Raw genomic sequence first — 25,213 nt, forward strand, 5'->3', positions numbered from 1 at the left:
TGTCATGGTTCAACCCTGAACCATGCAGGACTTTTTAAAACACTTTTTAAACCATATGACCTTGTGCCATGCACAGCCCTGCAGACATGGTGGAGGTACATTAAGATGACAATCCTATTTTCTTGCTTTTGAGGTCAATCCTGAAACTGTTGCCAGCAGGATCCTAAGTACAGACCGAGTAATGCTATTTTCATACCTCACTGATGAGAACTGTGTGGAAAGCAGAGCCCTGTGGCCCTCCAGGGGCCCTTCCCTATATAAATCGCTGTGAAGGATGTGAGAAGCAAGAAGTGGAATGTAGATGCCAAGCAGAAAGTCAATCAGGTAACTCTCCACTTAGTATTTGCAGCTAGATATGCACAATACTCCCATCAGAAAGTTTGGTTCTCTCTGTTTACTGAAGGATCTCTGCTCTGTGAGCTCTCAGTGACTCATAAATCCCTACTGATTGAAGACACTGAAACTATTTAGAAGAAAGTTTCTAATCAAAGGTTTGAAATTCATGGTTTGAAATTCACTCTATCTTCTTTAAAACACAAAGATGCATTGCAATGCATAAAGAGAAAGTGAAATTTTTAAACCCAAGAAAATATTTCAGGAGTGCAAATACAAACTTGACCCCTCTGGTTTTATTGGTATCTCCTTGACACAATATTGCTTCCCTTCCACTTGATTTAAAAAAAAAAAAAAATCTTCATAAAAATTAATTATCTATGTTAAAATTATCATCAGTGATGTCATGCTTCTAAGTACATTAACTGGCAGCAGGCTAGATCAGTGATCTCTGCTCCCATAAATGTCTGCTTTTTCAGCAAGAGACAAGTACTGAAACATGCCTTAGGAATATATATTTATGTACAGTTAAATTTGGGTGTTTCCCTTATTTAAAGTAATTCATGTCTACCAAAGTATAGCAGTTATGGTTATAAAGGGAATGGAAGATCTATAGATCTCCATTATATGCTTGAATTTAGATCTAGCATGCATGTAACCTCTGTAAAGAAGAGATATTTCTAACAAGGAATGCCACCCCATAAGTTTCAGTTTTAAATAATCACATGAAAAATGAATGCAAAACATTCAGTTAAATTTCTAGTGATTCAAATAAAAATATTTAGTTATCCATAGAGTGCACCAAGTTTTTGCAAACATTATGGAATATTCTGTATGGCAACTACATGTCACAAAGGCTCCAAAAGTCACTAGCATCATTTTTTTGTTATATAAAAGTAAGCGTAATACAAAGAGTGTTCTAATTTCCATCTTCAGAACATTCATGACACAAAAGCAATGAAGAATTAGGGAATTTGATCACCAGCAAGAGCTTTTAAATAGATATTGCAAAGCAATTAAAGCCAATAACATCTCTTAGTGCTTGAGCAATTACCTTTTAAATAGATAAGGGTCATAAACAGGCTGTTACAAAGGGAACCTCTGCTTCCCATAAAATCACCTTAGGTATATATTTTTTTCATATTCATTCATGCAATTACATATTAGGCAACACTTTTGCACTACCAATACCTCAAACTTCAGCTTTATTTACTGTTATATTTAACCCGAGTGACAAAAAAAATGCAGACTATGAAAGAGTTACAAAAAAATACACAACATATACAACAGCATCAAAAGCAAACCATGCTAGGATAGTTTGCAAGCTAGAACATAGCTTGCTGCAATACATATTGTACAAATACATTTGTCGATTAATTTAAACGGAATGCAGCCTTTTTCATAGTTTTTCTAAGTGTTGCCCCTAAAAAGATAAAAGAATAAATAAAGCTTAAAAACCTAATGTTTCCATCATTATTCCATCTTTAGATTACATAAACAGCATCTTTATCAATATTGGAATGAAAATCGTAATGTCTTTTCAGGAAGATAGCATTAATTTCTTATAGCCTTTATTTCAACAGCAAGAGAAATCTTAGCAAAAAAAGTCTGGAAAATTTGATATTGAACCACATTTCACCCTACATTACTGCTTGATTGGCAGAATTTAAATAAAATGAGTGACATACCTCAAGAGAGCAGAGCCAAAAGATCCCCCTTACCCATTCTATATGACTCACTATCTCATCTCACTATGTATATGACTTCAGCCTGAAGAAGAGAAGACTGAGGGGAGACCTCATTGTGGTCTACATCTTCCTCACAAGGTGGGGCAGGTGTTGATCTCCTCTCTCTGGTGATCAGTGATAGGACCTGAGAAAAAGGCTTGAAGCTGATAAAGAGGTGGTTCAGGCTTTGTCTTAGGAAAAGGTTCTTCACTGAGAGGATGGCTGAGCACTGGAACAAGTTCCCCAGGGCAATGGTCACAGCACTGAGCCTGCTGCGTTCAAGGGTTTGGACAATGCTCTCAGACACATGGTCTGATTTCTTGGGTGGTCCTTTTGGGACCCAGGAGTTGGACTCGATGATCCTTGTGGATCTCTTCCAACTTGGGATATTCTATGATTTTATGATTCCGTGTCTCTGAGTACTAAAACATCAAAACATAACTATAAGAAATAATAAGCGTACATGGAAAAAGGAGGGTGTCCCCAAAACTTGATATAGAGAGGTCATTAGTCATTAATCTCTATTGTACGTTAAATTTGTTATATAGAGAGAATAAAAGCTGATGCACAAACAACACAACTATTTAATGATGCTGGCACATTTGTCTATATAGCTATCCTAGTCAAAATCAACCCTTGTGAACAAAATGTTTGTTTATGGTATACATTTTGGAAATACATAGGGTGTGTTACAAATATTAAAAGACCAAAAATGCAAATGTATATATATTCTAATATTTCATACTGATTTTAAAACGAAAAACTCCACAGCATTTAGTAATATACATGTACTAGTAAAGTATTTGGACACGTTCTGTTGCCTCTGGAACACTTCTGTACTTATTTATTAACATGTCTCAGCTACGTTCATGGGGGTCCAAAAAGCACACATACAGGCCATGCTCTTTTATATAGTTCTGAACAATTGTGTTAGGTTATGTTGACTTTCTGTAATCTTGAATAGTTCTGAAAGCTTTTAAAAAATGAGTTGGGCTTTATTACTGTTATACAATTGCCCACCTTCCCTAGAAAATATACCTGCTATTAACAATTAATAATATTAGGAATGTATTGAATTTCAAAATATATAATTCTGTAGGACAGCATATTTCTTCTCATTCCTCTCTGCTCTTCAGCATCCTGAAAATTTAAGCAAGATTTAAGCAACCACAAATAGAGGAAGCTTAATTTTTTACTTTAAATTAATGCTTTGGAAAATAGAAAACTGGAAGATTTTAGACTAGAATTATATATGTAAATTACTACCAAGCTAAATTTTATAAAATACTGTAATTTTTCTCAATAGAGTCCTTGCATTTATATTGTGGTAGGCAATCTCTTTTTTTGAAAGAGAATATTGGGGGTCAGAATTGAATATCTCAATTCTGTTTTTCAGAGGGGCTCTATTCAACCCCTCACAAGCCTTTTTCCTTCCAGTTTTCCTGGGATGAAAGTGGAACAGAGCCTCCAGCATTTTGCTTTCACATTTATTTTGATACATAAACTTTGGAAGCAAATGTGTGACCAAACAGTTAACATTTTCACACCTTGCTGCCACAGACTCTTTTCCATGACTCCTAATTACCAAAGAGCAAGTTGAATCAAGACCTTTATTCTATCAACCTATTTTTATGACAAAGCTTGCTCATGAGCGTGACATTTAACTAGTCAAGGAGATCAAGAAGTAAGAGATCTTTTGAACCTTTGAAGACTCTCTTCTGAAATACAAGCAGAGATGATGATTTAGCTTAACTAGCTGAACCCTAGATTTGTAGGGAGGAAACGGAAGAGGAGAGACAGTGCTGCTCTGTCAGTGAGAGATGCCTCTTGGGGTGGCAGAAGATTCATAAGCAACAGCAGGGTAAGCCCCCTCTGCTTTCCAAAAATATTTGTAAAAGTAATCACACACCCCCATCATGCAAGCAGGGTAACTTAGCTGCTCATTCATGTTTTTCCCGTATTTATGCAGCACAAGAGAAGTCATCAGGTCATATTGCCCATCTTGTCTATTTGTGCAACATGACAGTAAAGCAGCAATTTACATCTTTATTTTAGGGATTCATTGCTGTTCTACAATATGGGGTTTCACAGCACACACTTTGCTAAGAACCGCATGTGGTAAAGATATTTTCTACGAAAACTGCAGAGAATGTACATTAATAGAATAAAAGCTATTTCTAGTTTCCCAAACTGTTGATGATTGGTCTGTCTCTGCAGACTGTGAGGGCACAGTCTTACACATTAATTGAACATTGAAATGAAGAACATAGAAAACTCCAGTAGGGCAGAAGGGAAAGAAGATCCAAAAATAAAAGTGGCACTAAGAACATGAGATACTGATGAAATATTCAGTAGTGCAAATGAAAAGACTGATAGTTTTAGGGGTAAGAAGTAGTTGGTCAAAATTTATCTGATTTCTAACAAAGACCTGTCAGAGACTAAGTCACCTTGCCAGCCAGGTGGCTAATGGAAATTGCTTGTTACAATGTATTGAGGAAATAGTATTTAGACTCAGCTAAAACAAAGATTTACTATGGCTATATTTTTAGTTCCGGTAATAAAAGAAAAACATAAACAGATGGCTCCAGCATATGCAGCTGATAAAACATGTCAATTAAATTAAAGAGCATGCTGGTAATAAAATCATGTCACCTAACATTCTAAGGGCAGAAATGCACGGCTATTTAAATGACAATACTAGGAAAATACAGGTCTTAAAAATGAGTAAGACTACCTATTAAGGAATGTCATTGTGAGTCTAGTCTGTTCAAAAGGGAAGAAAAATATCAGCGGATTAATAGAATGACACACAGAGCATCACTACGTGATTCACCACATTTGTTCTTCAGACAAAGAAAGCTGGATATCCAACATGAAAAAATAAATAAATAAATAAATAAAAATCCTCTCCATTCTGGAAAAAAAATGCACAAGACTTAATAACTAAGCTCCTGCTTTTTTAAGTCTTTATGCACATACTATTTTGTGGGTTGTTTTTAAGCAATTCACAGATAAGTTTACATCTAGTAGGTTTGACACTGAAAACGTAGACCTTTGCATACAGAGTGCAAGGATTTTCCCACAAAGTACATACCAAATTCAAAATATTTTGCTACAGTAGATTTTTTAAATATTGACAAAAAAATATGGATTTTCATACGTGTGGGCAGCTATCACAGGTGCCAGGCATGTTTATGCAACTAAATACAATAAACAGTCACCCTAATAAACATTTTAATTAGGGAGCTGGGCCTTCACTTTCCAATGCATTAAAAATAGGGAAAAATCTTCTGGTTACAGTTCAACTACCCAGTTTCAATCATCTTGTTCTGGGACAGTTCATGACCTTTGCATTCATGACAAATTATGTGAAACAAGCAAATGGAATATGGTCTGAATACTGCTGCTTTATCTTTCTGTGGGTGCAAAGTTTTATTTTAGTTTAGCACAGAATTTCACCAAAACATAAACAGTTAAGAGTAATCAAACTATGATGAGCTGTCACTTCAGAAACCCAGTCCACTCTTTCAAGTACACAATTAACTTCCTAAAACATCCTTTCTAGTATGAAATCTTCCTCACCAACAACAAGGGGCTGGTGGGGAAAGTACAGCTGAAGAGTAGAATGACAATGAAATGGCAAAGTTTGTAAGCCTGAAGGCAGCAAGGAAGGAGCACAGCAAGCTCACTACCCTGGACTTGAGAGCAGACTTCAGCCTCTTCAGGGATCTGCTTGGTAGAGTACCATGGGACAAAGCCCTGGCAAGAAGAGGGGACCAAGAAAGCTGGCTAGTATTCAAGGATCACCTCCTCCAGGCTCAGAAGTGATGCATCCCAACAAGAGAAAGTCAGGCAAAAACTGCAGGAGGCCTGCATGGATGAACAAGGAGCTCCTTAAACTCAAGCAGAAAAAAGGGTGGAAGGGCGGTTAGAGCTCAGAACGTAGCAGAGGGTGGAAGAAAGGACAGGTAGCCTGGGAGAAATACAGAGAAATCATCTGAGCAGCCAGGGATCAGGTTAGGAAAGCTAAAGCCCTATCAGAATTACATTTGTACAGGGACATCGAGAGCAACAAGAAAAGTTTCCATGTGTTGGTGGTAAAAGGAAGACTAGGGAAATTGTGGGCCCTGTCCAGAAGGAAAGAGGAGACCTGGTTACCTGGGACACAGAGAAGGCCAAGGTACTCAATGACTTATCTGCATCAGTCTTCACCAAGTGTTCTAGACAAATAGCCCATGTCACAGAAGGCAAAGGCAGGGATTGGGAGAATGAAAATCCATCTACTGTAGGAGAAGATCAGGTCTGAGACCATCTAAGGAATCTAAAGGTGCACAAGCCCATTGGACCAGAGAAGATGCATCTGCAGGTCCTAAGGGAATTGGTGGATGAAGTTAAGACAAAGTCCATCACGTTTGAGAAGTTGTGGCAATCCAGTGAAGTTCCAGCTGACTGGAAGAGGGGAAACATAACCCCATTTTTAAAAAGGGAAAAAAGGAAAATGTTGGAAAATAAGGAGGAGACTGGTGACAGCCAACATGGTTTCACTAAGGGCAGATCATGCCTGACAAATATGGTGGCCTTCAACAATGGAGTTACAGCACTGGTGGATAGAGAAAGAGCAACTGATGCAATCTACCTGGAATTATGCAAAGCATTTGACACTGTCCCCCATGATATCCTTGTCTCTAAATTGGAGACATGGGTTCTACATATGGAACACTCACTAGGTAAGGAATTGGCTGAATGGTTGCACTCAAAGAGTTGCAGTCAGCATCTCTTGTGGAGATCCGTGACGAGTGGTGTTCCTTGAGGGTCAGTATTGGGACCAGCACTTTTTAACATCTTTGTCAGTGACATGGACAGTGGGACTGTACCCATTTAAATAAAAGATAATCTACAAAGGATATGGGTTCAAAACATGTAATACTCCACATCTGGAGTTTATAACTTTGACATGCGTGCTGTTAAATATCCTTCCAAAAGCAATTATTGTTGTTTCATCAGTAGGAACTAAGTGCCAAAGAGACAAAAAAAAATAATATTAACTGAAAACACATACAATCTTACATAAAAATCTGTGACTTAATTATTCAGGAATTTTGTGATGAAGAATAACAAAGACCAAAGTCCTAGTTCACTCTTTGAGCTAGCCAATGCTAGGTCTTGGCTTCAGTCTGCCATATACAGGAATTTCATAACACCTCAGCTGTTGACAGCTTTTGCATAGATGAAAATATGCCTGCATTTTTTTTCCTCCCTCCCTCCCTCCCTCCCTCCCTTCCTTCCTTCCTTCCTTCCTTCCTTCCTTCCCTCCCTCCCTCCCTCTCCACCTATTTTCCAAGAAAATAGATTGCAACAGCCTCAGGTTTGGCCCAGAATAGAATGGAAAAGATAAGTATTTGAAATTTCTAAAATGTTGCCAGGAATCGTTTCTTGTCTGCCTGTATTTACATCCCTCAAAGATTCAAAAGCCATGGTCTACAACCCAAAAGACTCCTGTGTTTCAGTACCATTCCACGATACACACAGTCTTTAAAAGAGGTTTGCTTTCAAAATCTCTAAAAGTCCTTTTGGTCTATGTGCATAGAGATGCTTTTTGTTATTATTCAAAACCAATTTTTATAGACTAGCTGGATGTGAGGTAAAACCTTCTAAGCTAAGATTTTTGCGTTATTGCTTAATTGTCCTTAAGTGTTTGCTGGGAGGTGACTCATCCTGAACCAGCCTTTGCCTACTACATATTGCTTGCAGTCTGTTGTTAAATCAATATTATTCCACAGGAAACACCATGGTGATCAAACCAAAATACCATATTAGCATATAATTATATAGTTGCAAATCCATCCAACCTGTCATATGCCCTGTAGGAAGCGTCTTAACTCTTGACTCAAGCTAAGGGTGCACATGGCCACCCAATGACAACGGCAGAAAAAAAAGCACCAAAAAATTCTGAATTTTTGTTACATGCTGTAACAGTGAATCATTCCTATGGCATAATTAAGGAATTACTGCACTTTAAATACAGGTCTTGATTGAATAAATCTATCTGACCATGCCCTAATTTGTTATAATTTGATACTTTTCTGATATTTAGGATCAGCTGCTGAAAACACTTTTTATATTTAATATTATTTGCTCTTTTTGAATTAATAACTTGTGGAACTTATAAAAGGTTATAAAAGTATTTTTAAAAATTGCATAACTACATTGCAAATAGAGGGAAAACACTGACAGAAGTAGATGGATAATGACAGTTTCCATTCAAAAGATGATTTTACTTTTCAGCTATCTATTTTGATATAACAAAGAAAGTGCAAAAATGCAGCTAAAACAGTGCACTAGTTCAACAGACAACTACAAATGCAGCTACTAGTTCAACAGACAACTGCAGCAATGGCCAGCTAGACATATAAAGAACATGAGTAAGTTTGTAATAATGATGGAGTCTCAGGCGATAAAGTAAATTACAACATAGCAGAGGTCAAAAAAAAAGCAAATTGTAACCAGCAGGCTCAGCTCCCTTCCCAGCACCAGGAGGAGGAAACATCAAACCTGTATCGACTCCTACCATCGTAGCTGTGAACGGAATATTGTCAATCACGGACGAGGCCAAAGCAGACACCCAGAGCACTAAAATGATGGCTACCGCCAAGCGCTGATCTTCAGGAACAACCTGGAATTGAAAGAGGTTAATTTACAACTTTGACGAGATCAGTATTGCTCTGTCCCCCTAACGGCACAATCACACAGGGTCTTCATGGTTTTAGTTTATCAACATCTTTTATTTCTTCAGGCTCTCAGATAGAATAAGCATTTTGTAAAGAAATAGCCTGGCATTTAGTAACAAAATTACTATTTTTTTTCAAGGCTATTTGAACAAATAGAAATTAAAAGACTGATATTTCTAATACTCAAATTAACTGTGTAACTGCAAATTTTCCCCTTTCACTGTTTATATTTGTTTGCACCTTGGGATTTTTTGTTTATCAGGCTGTAAAAAAAAGGCTTTCTTTTTGCACTTATGGCAACATTTCTTCTGCCCATACATACACACTGAAATATCATCCACCCAAAAGTATGATATACCTTCTCAATATTACTGATGTAGAAATATAATATTTAACATAAAATTCCAAGAGAAAAATATTATTTAGTATTTTATTAGAGTACAACTGTTTTCCTTACCTGAAAAACATTGTCAATATTTTAAACATACCTTTATTAACAAAGCTGTCTGCTCCCCTATGTAGTCTATTAAATGCAAATGAGCCAAAGCCTAAAAAAAGACAATGGTATCAGCTAGTGAGGTATTGATGAAGCCACATTTTTTCAGTAGATGTAAGCATACACAATTCATTTCTATTCACAAGATCTTGAAATTCATCTCTTGCAGCTTTTACAGCAACTTTGCAGTTGGTGGAAAGAACAGACACAGAAATGGTAGCTGTATTTGCAGAAGTGGGCTGGTTGTAGTGGAAAGACTAGTGGGATTGCTTCAAGAGCCTGGGGCAAAGGCATCAGAGAATGGCTGAAATGTCAAGAATACATTCTTCAGTGAACAAGTTTTCCTGAATACCTGAGGACAACTGACTTTTATTCAGTGGCCCCAAAACCTTGGACATAACCACAATGTAGACAGAAGTGTATCATATTTAAAAGGTCAGGCATCTTGTGCTCAGGCCTATGTGAAGGAAAATAGAAAACAAAATATATTTTTCTGTTAAACAGCTGCATCACACCTGTAAAAACTAACACTACCCATCTGCTAAAACCAGGCCAGAGGCTTTGGGTGAATGAAAATTGGCACAGAGGCAGCAGCACCTAGAAGACAGGAAAAGCAGCTCCCCGATGCCCACGTCAAGCATCCAGCCTGAGAAGGAGAGCCCTGTAACCACTGGGCCAGGGGACAACCTGCTCCACAGTGTCCTCCCTGTGGGAACTATTCCCATTTGTGTGGGATACTTGGGTAGTACCCCAGACAGCCATGGTTACTACCAGGCATGAAAAGACATAGCAAGACTCCAACCCAGTGGTTCAGGCTCTGTTCTCTCCTTGGGCAGATAGGAGTCAAAGGCAAACTGAGTCCTCACACCAGAAGTATGATCTATTCCTTCAAAACACAAGGTAAGGGGGTAAATTTATCTCAGAAGGGACTTTAATTTACGTTTATTTTGTTTTATTTTCTTACAAGCATTCAGAATGAAGCACTATTTCCAGGCTGAATGAGATATATCTATTTTTTGACTTTTCAGTATCTCGGGGAAGAAAATCGCATCATTTTTGGTGCAGCCCAGACCAAGGTGGTTAGTCTACTTTCCATTTTCCTGCCATGACAATGAATCAGTTAGATGCAACACTGTGCAGCCTGAGAGCATCACCACACAGAGCTGCAGAAGTCAGCATTCGCATGGCATGATGTTGTGCAACCTGCACAGCGGGCAGTCAGACAGAGCTCTTCAGAGACATCACTGGGGGGGGAAAAAAAGCATTGAACTCACACACTGTCAAATCCCATGACAGAGACAGACAAAGATCCTAATAGGTACCGAGTAGTGTGGCACAGTAGACATAGTAATGACAGAGTGACAGCGGGGCTGTCATTGAGACCAGCAATTCTTCAGCTGGACAGCAGTGTGTAACTGTTTGGGTACCACCAGCAGCACAGGGCAGCAGCACCTACATGCTGCAGGAGCACCAATACCATGGCTGGGCTGGTAGTTTTCCACTCGCCACATGAGTAAAAGCAGATGCATAGGTAAAGGCAGGGCACCTGTATCTCATAAAAGACAGGATGTCTCACTCAGAAGTTCTAAGTGAACACCATCCCATTGAGAAGGAAAACAAGGAGGAGAGCAGAGCCAGTAGTGCCACCTATTAAATATGACCCAGAGACTGTATTTACTTTTAACAACTCGTCTCATGGGAAAAGGTACATCTACATTTAAAAATGCTGCATTCAGAAGACAGATGATAAAGCTTTAAGATGCATACACATACCCTTTACATTAAAAAATAATGACACTTTTCATGGCTTTAACAAATACATTTTTATATTCTTAAGTTACTATTTTGATTCTAAGCTACCTGTGTCACCCCTTAGATCAGATTGTCCAGAGCCTCATCCAGCCTGGTCTTGAACACCTCCAGGGATGGGGCATCCACAGCTTCTCTGAGCAACCCGTTTCAGTGCCTCACTTCCTCCTAACATCTAATCTAAATTTCCCCTCTTTTTATCTTAATACTATTCCCCCTTGTCCTATCATTGCCTGCCTGATCAAAAAGTTGCTCTCCATTTTTCTTTGTAAGACCCCTTTAAAAATCTAAAGGCTGCAGTTAGGTCACCTTCAACCTTCTCTTCTCCAGGCTGAACAGCCCCAACTCTCTCAGCCTTTCTTCATAGGAGAGGTGCTTCAGACCTCTGGTCATATACATGGCCGCTTCCGGACCCACTCTAACAGCCCCACATCCTTCTTGTGCTGGAGGCCCCAGACCTGGATGCAGCACTCCAAGCAGGGCCTCACAAGGGCAGAGCAGAGGGGCACAATCCCCTCACTCACCCTGCTAGACACTCCTCTGGTGATGCAGCCCAGGATGCAGTTGGCCTTTTGGGCTGCAAGTGTGCACTGCTGGCTCATGTCAAGCTTTTTGTCTAGCAGAACCCTCAAGTCCTTCTCTGCAGGGTTGCTCTCAATGAGTTCTCCACCCCTACTAACTCAATATTTATCAAAGTGATGTAAAAGCAGTAATATTGTCTTTTTTTTTTTTCTTTTCTGCAATTGCTTTGTGTTCACACCTTAAAATAAGCTTCTCACGTAGCTGTCAGCAAGCAGAGCTAAGCGTTACATTTGGTTAGCAGTGCTGCCTTGTTATTTAATTATCCATCAACACAACATATTTCTTTTCAGTATCACCCAAAATTTCTTCTGGAATCCAGACATGGTACTACAGAAGACATGTTCAGGAAAGAGGGAAGTGAGTAAAAGACATGCACATTGCTCTTTCAAGACAGTCATTCTGCAGGTAGCTCATCATGTTGGATATGATGACAGTGTTAATCACGCAACGAACTTTAAAATGTCTATAATATCCAGACTTATTGCTTGCAAGCACGTAAGTGAAAGGCAGCAATTAGTACCATGCCACTGGCTTCCCCAGGATGTAAACTGCACAGAGGGTCTCCTGGATCTTCCTGTGTCCTCTGAGAGGAATAAGCATTACTGCACTAATTGGTGCCTTCCAGCATACGATTTCCAGTTTGACAGCTCAAGATTAGAGCTTTACTGCAGAAAAAAAAAAAAAAATCATGTAACATTTTAGACTGAACTTTATGCACACAAATTTGCATCAAACCCTTTTATGGGCAGTATGTCATGATGACTGCTGTCAATATACTGTCTCCCACTTTTTCTCTTGACTCCCAGGATAAGTTCCTTTCATGACTATAAATTGCTGTTATACTAAAGAGCCAGGAAATTTTTTCTTTCATTAGCAAACTATTCACTGGTGACCTGAGAAACCATAAAAGTGAAGAACTGAAGTTCAGTGAATTATAGCAGTCATATCTGAAGTCTGGCAGTAAATGGCAAATAACTTCCTGTGTGTTTTACTATGTTATTGTACAGTCAGACTGCACTCAAATCAAAACTGTTCAATTCAAGCTAAAACAATAAATACGTCAGGGAATGCAACTAATAGACTGTTACAGCAGCAGCTAACAAAATAAAAATGGCTTCAGTATGGATTCCCTATGAGAGCTAGAAAACACAAGGATATATAGAACCTGATAACACAGAACTAAAAATTGCCTGTGCTAATAAGTGTGCAATACATCAGTATTTCCTTGATGAATTTTAGACCTACTAGGTCTCAAACAAGCTTCCTAATGATAATCAGAGTTCCTATTTATCTTTTCAGAGGTGACCAGATTTTAACTTCCAGTTTGGAATTAATTAGATTTAGTTGAGTTATTCAATGCTTGTATTTGCTTTAAAATTCAGTCCCTTTTTTTCCTCTTTTTTAATGAATTGTTTTTTTATAGATCCCAATTTACAAAGTGTGTGTTTTTTCCAATACTGGAGTGCATAGTAGGGGGAAAGCTGTGCAAGATAATTTGTTATTCCAGGCTTTTCCCAGACTACTCACAAAGACAATTCACTACCCAGTGATTATTCTTGTTTTATCAATCATGTTTCTACAACTTAACAACATCATTTAAATGGAAAAAATAACAACTAAGAAATACCAAATATTTTAGGAAATGCACAGAAACCTTCTTGACATACAAGTATGGATATTCATACAAAGATTTCTCCAAACATTTGGAGTAAAACTAAATCCACTAAATCAAATACATCAAACAGTAAAACAAAGAATCAAAAACATCAAATAGTAAATATAAATATATTGTATTATATTATTGTATTGTATTATTTTAAACTTATATAATGTAATGTAAAAATATAAAAATTAAAAATAATATTAAATATAAATATTAAAAAATTAGTATAAAAAATGGCTGGATCAAAAAGACTATTAGAACAAACACACAAAAATGACACAATGAGATATCCAGACAGCTCAAGTAAAAAATCTTTTACAATTACAACTGGAAACTGAAATTCAGTGATATTATCCTTTCAAACCATCCTCCCATGAAAGCTCTCAGGCCATTTGGTAACCAGCATGTAGCTGACAGTATTAGAAGCAGTTTTCAGTTATGGTTTATTCTTGCTCTTTTATTTTTTCTATTGCTTGTCTAAAGAATTTCAAAATAAATACATAAATATATAAACTACCTGAATGAATGGAGCAGAGACAAACCTGGAAACAAAAATTCCACTTATGGAAAATGATTGTGTTGGATGTGCACAGCAAATGCAGCAGAAGGAGAGTAGGACCAAGCTTACAGTGAAAAATTAGTCAAAAATATCTGGCTTCTACCACTCCACCGTTTCACTCCATACTACTGCGACTGCATTCAATTTTCATTTCGTTAGCAGAATTGAATCTGCAAGACATCTTTGCCTGGCAACATACATGTCCTCAAAATTCACATTTTAAGTTGGTTCTATCTGCTCAGGCTTTAGAAATCACAAAATCTTACCTCCATGAGAACAAACAATGCTGCAAAGAAAAGAAGGGTTGCCCATTCCACTCGGTTTAATATCATCTCAAAGTCATGGATGTCTGCTAGCACTAGCAGCCAAATGGCTCCCAAAATGGCAATCCAGCCTGCATTAGAAAAAGAGAGAGCACATTGGGAAAAGAGAGAACAACACTTCACACTTCACACATTATGTACTAGCAATGTGAAAGTTATGGTATTGCATTTTTCAGTTAAAGGTTTTTGCCACACTTTCACTCTGACTCTTTAAAAAGAGAAGTTCAAAAGTACTCCAGGAAGAATGTTTTGTGCTTTCTAATTTATATCTATATCTATATCTATACATACACATAGGAAAAAAAAAATCCATATGAGGGCCAGGTTGCTATCAGCTTTATACTAGGGCCAGAAAGGAGAAAGAAAGAGAAGAGTCTGCAAGCATAATTAAGAAAGGAAAGAAGGCGTGTCTGGGTTACCCAAAAAGAAACAAAAACAAACAAACAAACAAACAAAAACACAAACAAAAGAAAAAAATAGTGACTTTTAATCACAAAGAAAATTTTAGGTGGTTAGGAGATGGTTGGAAGGACTCTGCAGCCCCCTGAAAGGCTGGCTGCAGCCACAGGGCATTGAAGACTCACAGGCTAAATGTGCTAGCAGATAATCTCAGGATGTGTAATGATCTTTGAAACAGGAGAACATCTTTAAACAGCAAAATAGACTCTCTGCAAACAGGATCCCTCTATACACCCTGATGTTTTAAGACACATTTTGGTAGATGACTGAGAGAAAATGCAGATGAAATGCTCAATCAGACAGAGAATGTAAGCAGTGAATCTCTTGTCCAAGCAAGACTCGCTTTTTCCCTGCACAGCTAAAGGTCTTTCTGAAGCTGTTTCATTCTTCTGGCACATTTATCTTTAACAGTAGAATGGAATTTCAGACCAAACTAAAAAAAAAAAAAAATGATTTTTTTGGCATTTTTTTCCTCAGGATGATGTTCTCTTTCTTTCTTCTTCTCTACTTTTTCTTAAATAGCAGATTTTTTTTTTTTAATGCGTAGAGCTGAAATACATAATTTAGGATTTTTTAATGGCACGGAAATAAAGCATCCCACCTCTTCAAGTAATTTCTCTCTTTGTTGTGATTTTTTCAGATACCTAATGCTATCTCGTATATTCACTGTAGAAAAATGATGGATTCAAAAAAACTGCAGAACAAGTGAGGAGGAAAGAAGAATAACAATCTTGACTGGGAAAAAAAAAAAAAAAAAAAAAAAAAAAAAAAAACACCTTTAAATCACAAAGTTATAATCAAAGACCAAATGTGAATAGGCCCCTGCTGCAAAGCAGGTAGATGAATAAAGTGAGCCTTCAAGAACCACAGCTGTAAGAAAATTCAAGAATAGAAGACATTCATAAAAGTTTAGGCCATTTGACTTGCAGCTTATGCACATGGGTTTGTTTTTCTATTAGGTTAAAGAAAGAAAGGGATCCAAAATCATTCAACAGATTAAAACTAAGATCAACCAATATTCTATTTAAATTCCATGTAAATACAGAAGAATAAAGAGACCAAAGGTTCTGCCTCATCACAAAGCTGTAAACATTATTTTTTTTTTTTTTTTTATTTTTATTTTTATTTTTTTCCTCTAAGTGCCACCTTTTCCTTTGGACAGCTCTAAAGTGGCTTCTGTCCTCAGCATGACCGAAAACATGTTTTCCAGCATTATGAACAACTTTCCCCACCTTCTCCCCATGATCTTTCTTGACACCACTGATCACTTTGGTTCTGCAGATTTGCTGATAAGCAACTCTCATGAGAACTTTTCTTAGCCTGGTGTGAAGCTAATCTAGAGCAAAATGCAGGGAAATCCTTGTAAGGAACAGATATAAGGACTAGGAAATCTAATGGTTTACCAGCAGAAAGACCTCCATACTACTGGAGACAAAGCCAAAACTAAATAAGGCTGAAAACTCTGAAGGAAGTTTATATCTGGAATTTTGTAGCTTCAGTTCCTATATTGTTTCCTGATAGAGATTTTGAGTAAAATCTCAACTGAGTGCCTCAATGGTCCCAAAAAACATGTCTCACAACCATCTCTGCTCATCACCAAGGACTGAAACTACCATGCTGCAAACTGAGCAAATCTAGTCCCTACTTTGCTCACAGTGATCTAATTCATCCTCAGTCAAAAGTAGCTCATACATGAACATTATACTGCAAGAGAAGAGGAGAGCAAAAACCAGCACAAAAGAGAGCAGGGTGGGGACAGCCCAGATGGTCCGTCTCTTAGGAAACTCCAGCAGTGAAGTCAACCCACACTCAGGGCATGCAGGCTCTAAAAGCAAACTCTCATTTGGCCATCCCCTACCCTACTGAGTATGAAACATGGCACAGGCAGGGTCAAATCCACCCCACATCATTGACACAGGCAGATAGATACCAAGTGGTAGAAAAGGTCTGGCTCAGCTGTATCAGGAGGAAAGCTGGATGTGGTGTACTGGGGTAAAGGATACATAAAATGCCTTTGCATTTGATAAAGTCTTTATCTTCACAAAGGCTGGTGGGGTGTTTGGTTGGTTTGTTTTGGCCATGAAAAAAGTACTGGGTCATAACCATCTCAGCTATCCAAATTTTACAAGGGGCTTATCAGCCACATTCCTGATTTGTGTAAAAGACCCTCTTTCCTAGCTCCAGATACCCACAATATTGTTTTTCTTCTTTCTGCAAATGCATTGTGCTCTGCTAAGCAGCTAGCAAATTTTCTCGTGAAGAATGGAATTTTTACCAACTGTTGGGAAGAGGCTCCTGGACTGACCTAGGAGTGGTAATACTCTGTACTGTTCAAGGTAAATGCTGGATCGTGGCATAAGCTGAAAATGGGTACAGTTTTTTTGCTCTCCTGGCCCTGGATATGCACATAGCCTGAACACTGAAATGGTGAAGCTCATACAGAAGATCTTCCAGGAAAATGTTTTGAAAATCTTCGGTAGTCTTATTCTTAGCAAAGGCAAATCAGACTGAAGAAACAGTTATAAATTGCTTTAGGAGTTTCCAAAATAGCAAAAGAAAGTAAGTAGGGAACTGTCAGTTCCTGACATCTACCACATTTTTTGCTATCATTATTGAATTGCTTTCTGCCTTTCCCTAAAGCAAGGTGAATCTATCCATGCAAATGGAATAGTTATTTTCTCTGAGCACAAAGAAAGTGGTATGGACTTGGACTGGCTAATTTCAAATCTTAGCTGTTCTCCAAATTCCAGCAAAAATCACTGGGCCTTAAGTGCAAATTATTGCAATTTGTATTAGAGGGACACTTCAATGGAAGCAGATGGGTACAGATCTGGAGCTTAAAAGCAGAATTTTACTGTTATTTTGTACAGCTGTAAGTGACAACATTAGGTACAATGAAGTGAAGGATTAAAGAACAGACTTCTATGCAGTTCTGGAATAATCTGTGATAAAAACTGGGATTATTTCTACACCCCTACCAAAAACAAATCAGTTTGAACATGGTAGATGGAGATAATCATTTGCTAAAACTAATGAAATATGAGTTGCACAAGAGGTGGACCGAGCCAAGCATTTTGTTGCAACATGGGTTTTAGCAGCATGCATTAGCTCTATGCACACAGCTTGGCATGAGAACAGTGCCCTTCCTTATGATAGTGTTCACAGGAAATACAAATGGGTAACGGATGTGTCCTCCTGCAGTACTCCAGCAAGTACAGATCTCAAGAATTGAAGATGTCACCTACTTATTGCAGTCTACATGCACAGTCGTTTCAGAGCGTATTTGTTTTTTTTGTTGTAACTGCAAAGAGGAGAAATAGCTACCCATCTCTCAGAGGATGAACACAGGCTGGGAGCAAAGAAAAGGGGAGAGGAAGGAGGGAGTCTCTCAAGGAGTTTTGGAGGACTTCCTGTAAGATTTTGAGGTTTGACTTCAAGCATCCTGCAACTGGGCAAGAGTAACATCTTCTAGTGCCTGAAGGCCACAGTAGTCAGTATGGGCTGTAACTGCTTGATTGGTTATTCTCTGCCACACTGCTCGTCAAAGTCAACTACATCTGTACAGATATTACGTAGCCACCTGCCTCTCTAAACGGGCAGGTTTCCTGAGTCTTTTCTAAGTAATGTTCTTGCTAATGACATTCATGACAGTGTTTTATATATTTGGGTGTCTTTGCATTTGCCCTGGATTCAATTTGAAACATTCCTTCATTTTCAAAGAACTGAAAGTACCAGGGTGCATTAAAGACTGTCATCTCTGTTTCTTTATTTTCTAGCTTACTGGGCCATAAAAGATAGCCAGAAAGAAGAAAAATAAAAATAATTTCAAAAAGTAACTTCTCATTACTACAGTGAAAGCAAAGCCCACTTGTATTTCCCAAAACCACTTCTTTTACTGCTTTTCAGTGCTTCTGTTTCACAACAATTGGTGTTCTGGAAATATAATGCTGAGAGAAACTGAATCTAAATTCCATTTCTGCACTCACACAGCACCTGTTGAAGACAGAGACAGTTTCTATTTATTTTAGGGAAAATCAAATGATTTTTTATTATAAAATGCACTTTGCAAATTTATAATGCATTCTTCACAGAAAAGATTCCTGTGTCTTGTCAGAAACCAGGAAAATGGCACAGGAGAAATAGCTTGAGTGCTTTGCTTTTCTGATTCACTTTACCCAGTAGGGAAAACCACATTTGGAACAATAAATAGCTTATGATGAGCAGAATACAACTGCAATCCATCTTAAAAAAATAAAATATATAAATAAAAAAATACAAAAATAAAAACTTATTTTGAAATAATCAAGCACAAGAAGTAGAGAACAGAAAACAATCTAATAGAATCCAAAAGAAGACTAGAATATGTGGGAGGAAGATAGGTGAAAGAGAAAGAAATGAAAGGATGAAAATACTGTGTAATCTACAGGCTTTTCAAATGCTCATTAAGCAAAATTTGTATTCCTTAGTAAAGGTAATTTTGTCTGACCTACTAGCAGTTGAAAAGCATAATAAGCTTCCTCATAACAATGTGAACATGTAGATACTGTATGTTTCCTTTACGTGCATAGAATTTGAAATAATTTACTTCTATATGAAGACTGATAGTGCATTCTCTCTTCTGGAAACTGAAATGGCGCTTGAGATGTTTACCCGGAAAGCCAAAGCCAGGATAACCCTACACCATCTCAGTACTGGCCTGGACAAAACAGGGCTGCCCAAGAAAGACAGGTGCTACTACAATTAGGCAGGAGGATTTTAAACTACACAAATCCAGGCTGGAAAGTACCTGAATACCTAACAGTCCTGCAGAAAAGACTCAGGAAATACAGTGGATCACAACAGAACCTAATGGCCTCCTGAAATCCAGGGTCAGGATAAAAAACAGCAAATCCTGTGAAGCAGTCTTTTCTCTCTTCTTCACCAGTAAACCCAGAAAACGTGTACTGTAAGATGCCTACCCATTAGAAAACCAGGACAGAGAAATATGGTTAACAGTCTGAAAACTTGAATTTTGATGAAAAATTAAAAGATTCTGGGATGTTTAGTTAAAAGATAAAAAGATTTAATTGCAAGTCTTCAGGCAAATACCAGGCTTCTTCAGAGGGGAGAGAGCAATCTGTTTACTGTGGCAGTAATGGATAGGACAAAAGGGAGTGAGGAGGCATAATAGCAGTGAGAAAGACTCAAGCTACACAGTATGCAGAATCACATACATGCTGAGAAGTAAAGAGGGATTTTTAAGAATCAGCCAGACCAGCATCTACCAGATCAAAGTATAATTCTCCTTTCTGGAAACAGTGGAATGGATGCATGGATTTTTTGTAACTGAGCAAAGCAGGATATTCTTTTGCTTTGATGTTACCAATTTTCTACTTGTCAAAATGGCCACAGCAACTTTTTGTGAATTGCATGAAAACACTCCTAGCCCACAACGTCCATAACAGGCTAGAACATATTTGTCTCTTACCTTTGAATCATGGTTTACATAGCATGTAATTGAATATATGAGGAAGTAAAGTTCATCATTGTGTCCCAACAGCTTAATCAGAAGTCCAGATACCTCCATAACCCTTCACAACTTAACCTAAAGATACATGTCAGTCCTTCATACTCTATGCTACAGTTGTAATGTTATGTATAAGCATTCATTCAATTATACTCTTATGTACTTATATAGAAATATTTGCATGAAACAATTAAACTAAAGACATTTACCATAGTGCTCACTCTACTTATGTAATACATTTCATCAGTACTACTGGATATGAATTAAAATGCCCTATATTTAGGTTTTTGTCAATTCCTCTTTTTAGTTTTATCAGTCATGAAATTGTACATTCTAAAGTCATACCGAATAAGCAACAGTTGTCAATTCATAAGCACTGTTTTATCTTTAATATAGATATTATTTTAAATATATATAAAATTACACTCTTAAAAACAACTTGCTGGTCTTTTGAACAGTCTCTTTTTATTGGCATAGCTTCATAGAAATCATTTGTACCTGTTCTATGCTATTTTTAGAACCAAGCTTAAGGCTGTTTCTTGGGGACAGAACTATGATAGTGACAGTCCAGAACAGTTTACACTGCAACAGAAAATGCTTAGTAGAATACAAGATAGAAAGGAATGTGAAAGAAGTTGATGGAAACTATAAATCTATGAAAGGCAGACAAAACAGAAACCTACGCCGATAGAAGGAAATTTTTAAAGTTAAAAGGAAGAAGTGTATCATAAAACAAAGAAGCAGAGGACTAGCTGCTCTGTAATCACAGGTCAGCCTCTTTGTATAGGGGCGGGGTGGGCTGGACTTTACTGCAGAGCTGTAGTATTGCCAGGTCAGAATGGAGAAATCACATTCACCGGTGTGGCAATGTCAACACCCAACTTTTTTAATTCTCCTGAACAATCTAAAATGGCATCCGAGCTAGAATGCTGTAAGCAAGAAACCTTGGTTGGAGATTGCTATAGCAAGGTGTTACATGTAACAGAGAAGATAAGTTGACACATATAGCTGTGTATATTGTACCAATCTGTCTTTAAAAAATTATAATATTATCTCAGTAAAGGTCACTGAAAAAAAAAACACTATTGCTGTAGCCTCATTGGCTCTTGGAAGATAAAAATAATTTAAGAAGACGCAAATATCAAGATAAAGTGAAGCTCAACTTTTCTAGAAGAAAGAACTAAAGAACTAAAATGCAAAAGGTTCACTAGCAGATACAACTGCTGCTGATTCCTGTTTTTTCTTACATTGAGTGTACAGGCAACTGCAAGGACAGAGAATAATTTCTATGTTTAATTACATGTTCTTAAAGATGACTGGGCAATTTCAAGGGTGTAATTTTTTTGAAGACTAGCCTCAGAGAAATAAGAACTGCAAGGACCACAGAAAACAGATTTCTCTTATTTTCAGAAAGAATGTGTTATGCTGAGAAAGAAGAATAACTAAGATCTGAACAGGACTATCTGAGTCATAGTCAATGCTGACTGCATCAATTTAGCTCCACTCCAACATTCTGAGTACTACAAAATAATTGTCAAATTTATTTTTAACTCATATTCATACACACTTGACCAGGATTTTTTTCAACATCAGTATGAATCAAACATATATTAACCTTGTAAATACAATTATGTTTATTCTCATCTTAAAGCAATGTGCACCTTCATGGCACTATCAAATCTCCATGCTACATACTCAGAGACCAGAAGGTCAGTCATGTACAGTACTCTTCTTGATCTCAAGTAAAAATACAGAACAATTTAAGCGAATACTACTACATGCCAGAACAAAAAACAGAACAGATGAATGAAGCAAAAGCAGAGAGGAAAAGAGTACTAAATGAGGCCAAATGATCCAGACTCCATTGACAGTACTAGTTGATACCGCCTGAAAAACAAAGGGCTGCAAGCACAGCTTCAAGAAGCTGGAAGGAACTCCAGAAAGGGCTGGGTGCTTTCAAAGAGGAGAAGAGCACCTAAAAGCTAAGGTATCTTACTACAGTAGGCTGGATACTTTTGTCAGATGCTATAATTTGTTGTTCTGTTTACCATTACAAGGTCAGGATTTAAAGAATCTAAAGCAAAAAGAAACAATTAGTTATCCGATCAGTCTCGCTCTACTCTGGTGAGGCTGCACCTTGAGTACAGTGTTCAGTTTTGGTCCCCTCAGCAAAAGAAGGACATCAAGGCCCTGGAGAGTGTCCAGAGAAGTTCTACAGAGCTGGTGAAGGGCTGGAACACCAGTCCTATGAGGAGCGTCTGAGGGAAGAGGGAACAGGGGTTGTTTGCTCTGGAGGAGGCTCAAACTTTATTGCTCTCTACAACTACCTGAAAGGAAGGTGTGGGGAGCTGGGGATCAGTCTCTTCTTGCAGGTGGTAGGACTAGAGGGAATGACCACAAGTTGCACCAGGGGAGGTTCAGGTTGGAAATCAGGAGACATTTCTTCTCAGAAAGAGCAGTCAGGCATTGGAACAGGTTGCCCAGGGAAGTGGTGGAGTCACCGCCCCTGGGGGTGTTTAAGGAAAGGTTGGACCTGGCGCTTAGGGACATGGTTTATTGGGTGATGGTGGTGGGGGGATAGCTGGACCAGATGATCTTGGAGGTCTTCTGCAACCTTAATGATTCTATGAAATTCTATATTCTATATTTCTATGAAAGATGATACAAAAATATCCAAAACCTAAAATTAGAAAACATACCTAATTCTGTTTTTGCTTACTTTTGTATAATTGTGTGGCTTCATGCATATTGGTATCAGTTCCTGTATAGCTCGGAATTACAATTTTTGATGCTGTGTATAATGAACTACTTATGACCTGAGCCTAATAACACAGCATAAAGGAGTATAGGTGTGAAGTGATAGGAATGGTCTTGAAAGTGAGGGCATAGGATGATAGTGAGTACTCTAGGACTATCAGCAACTCAGCAGCCAGTAGTTAGGGATAATAATGCAAACTTAGACATGAGTCAAAAACTATTTTTGAAGTTAAAAAAAAAAAAAGAAAAAGAAAAAGGACAAGGAATAAGTATGTAACACACAACACTGTATATGACAAAATTGAACTTAATGTAGAATTGAAGACAAGATTTTAAAAAGCAGGGCATGAAGTTTCAAAAAATGGATAAAATTGAGCTCAAGTCAACTCAAGCACAAGAAGGAAGAAACCATCAGCATTATACATCTCCTGGTAAAGAGGAGAAAGAAACCCTTGTAATGCTACCCCAAGCAAAGACCTGAAGGTATCAACTCGTCATGTCTCTACTCAGCCTAAAGCTGTAAACTTTTGCACCCCACATTGCATCAAAGGGTAACCATAACATTAGTATAACAGGGGTAGATACTAGGAATATGTCTTTTTATTATTTTTATTTATTTATTTATTAGCAACAGCTTTAATTGTTAATGAGTTTGCTTTTGTATTCATTAAGTAACTCAATGTGTTAGTGTTATCATAAGTACACAAACAATAACTGTTTGTTTTGTTTTGCTTAAACTGATAACAGTTTTAATTAGACTAACAATAAATTCATAGTTCCAGATATAATGAGGTTCTCTTTTTTGCCCACAATATCATGAGCATGACACCATCACAGATACTTTGAAAGCTGGAGCCTATTGCTCTATGCAAAGAAGGCATCCCTAATCCAAATGTTTTGGGGACCAAAACAATCTACCTCACTGAAATGTGTGAAGGAGTTTCCAGGCAACCACAGATTATTTGGATGATATTTTTAGCTGTTGAGAAAAGGTCCGTAAACATTGGTTCCCAAGCTTTGCATCTGGTTCTTTATCTCATCAAACCAGGTTGGAAAGCTTTACAAAAAATACAGGGGAAAAAATATTGTCTCTAGGGGAAAAAATATTGTCTCTAACAGATTTAAATATAGTTGATAATTCAGTCTTATATGAGCGGTTACTTAGCAGTCAATGCCAATAAGCTCTCCTCAGTTAAAACCAGGTAATATGTCAGCTCCTAGTTAGCCTGGAGATAAATGTTAGATTCAGTAACAAAATGGTTCAAGATGTGCTAACCTTAACAATGTAGCCTTTGGCATTAAGCCTATGCTTTCCTAAATATATGTCATTCACCAATTTTTATAGCTTAATAGCTGTTTGTCTCACCAGGATTTTTGTTGTTCTTAAGCACTAAACAATTATACAGTGGCTTCTTAAATTGATCTTGTGTGAAGTGGTTTGGGTTTTTGTTTGTTTGTTTGTTTTTCAAACATTTTATGAAATAATAACTCTTCAGTAAGTTGAATAGTTCTATAACGGACCTTTCACAAGATTTGCACAAATTATCCTGAAAGCAAGCATCTCCAAAATATAAACACTGTTTTCCTTACCCTTCCTATGGGTACAAACACATTTTGAAAACCTAATTTGTTTCATTCTGCATATATGACTGTATTGTTTGTAAACAGTGTAGATATATATAACTCCACCATCATACCAAAGAGTAGCATAAGATGGTTTAAGCTATTTACCACCAATGGTAGATGAGAAAAATGTTCCAGAATAACAGTTCAAAGAGCTGTTTAAAATTCTTAGAGTTCTTCTTACACAGCTTTCTGAGTTAAACATTCAGAATAAAACAGCATAGACTACATTTATTTCACCTGTGTGATATTAAACAATCAGAATTAAATAGAATTAAACAATTTAGTCAAAGATCTCAAAGCTTATGGTTTCTGGCATTAGTCAAACATTGCTAAATCTCTTACACATACTGGCAGTCTGTCTCAAAGTTTTTAAGGAAGAATCATTGCTACAGAAAAGTTCTTTTACCACTTATTGAAAATAATGCAGAATAGAAAATGGATTAAGTTAGTTATTAAAATGCACTAATGGAGAACTAGATTTGGTGTTTCTAAGCCAAGTAAATATCAGTACAGAACTTCTGACATTCTGTGATTCAATACCAAATTCAAGTAAATTTGAGAAGTTCTTTAGGGTAATGAAGGACTTTCTTCATCATCAGGAAAGTATCACTCAGTCTCTAATCTATTCTGAATTATTGGTTCACC

The 25,213-nt window shown here is 37.4% G+C and overlaps 1 protein-coding gene across 2 annotated transcripts in view; it reads right to left on the reverse strand.

Annotated features, from left to right (window-relative positions):
- Positions 1–25,213, reverse strand: part of OCA2 (OCA2 melanosomal transmembrane protein) — a 199,257-nt gene that overhangs the window by 49,175 nt on the left and 124,869 nt on the right. For both annotated transcript variants that reach the window (XM_068681371.1, XM_068681382.1), the window contains 3 exons: positions 14,164–14,291; positions 9,277–9,336; positions 8,629–8,733 (listed from right to left, as the gene is read on the reverse strand). In XM_068681371.1, coding sequence (XP_068537472.1) covers positions 8,629–8,733; positions 9,277–9,336; positions 14,164–14,291 — 293 coding nt within the window. The remainder of the gene's footprint in view (positions 1–8,628; positions 8,734–9,276; positions 9,337–14,163; positions 14,292–25,213) is intronic.

The sequence above is a fragment of the Anas acuta genome, chromosome 1 (assembly GCF_963932015.1).
Source record: "Anas acuta chromosome 1, bAnaAcu1.1, whole genome shotgun sequence".
Taxonomy (NCBI): Eukaryota; Metazoa; Chordata; class Aves; order Anseriformes; family Anatidae; genus Anas; species Anas acuta.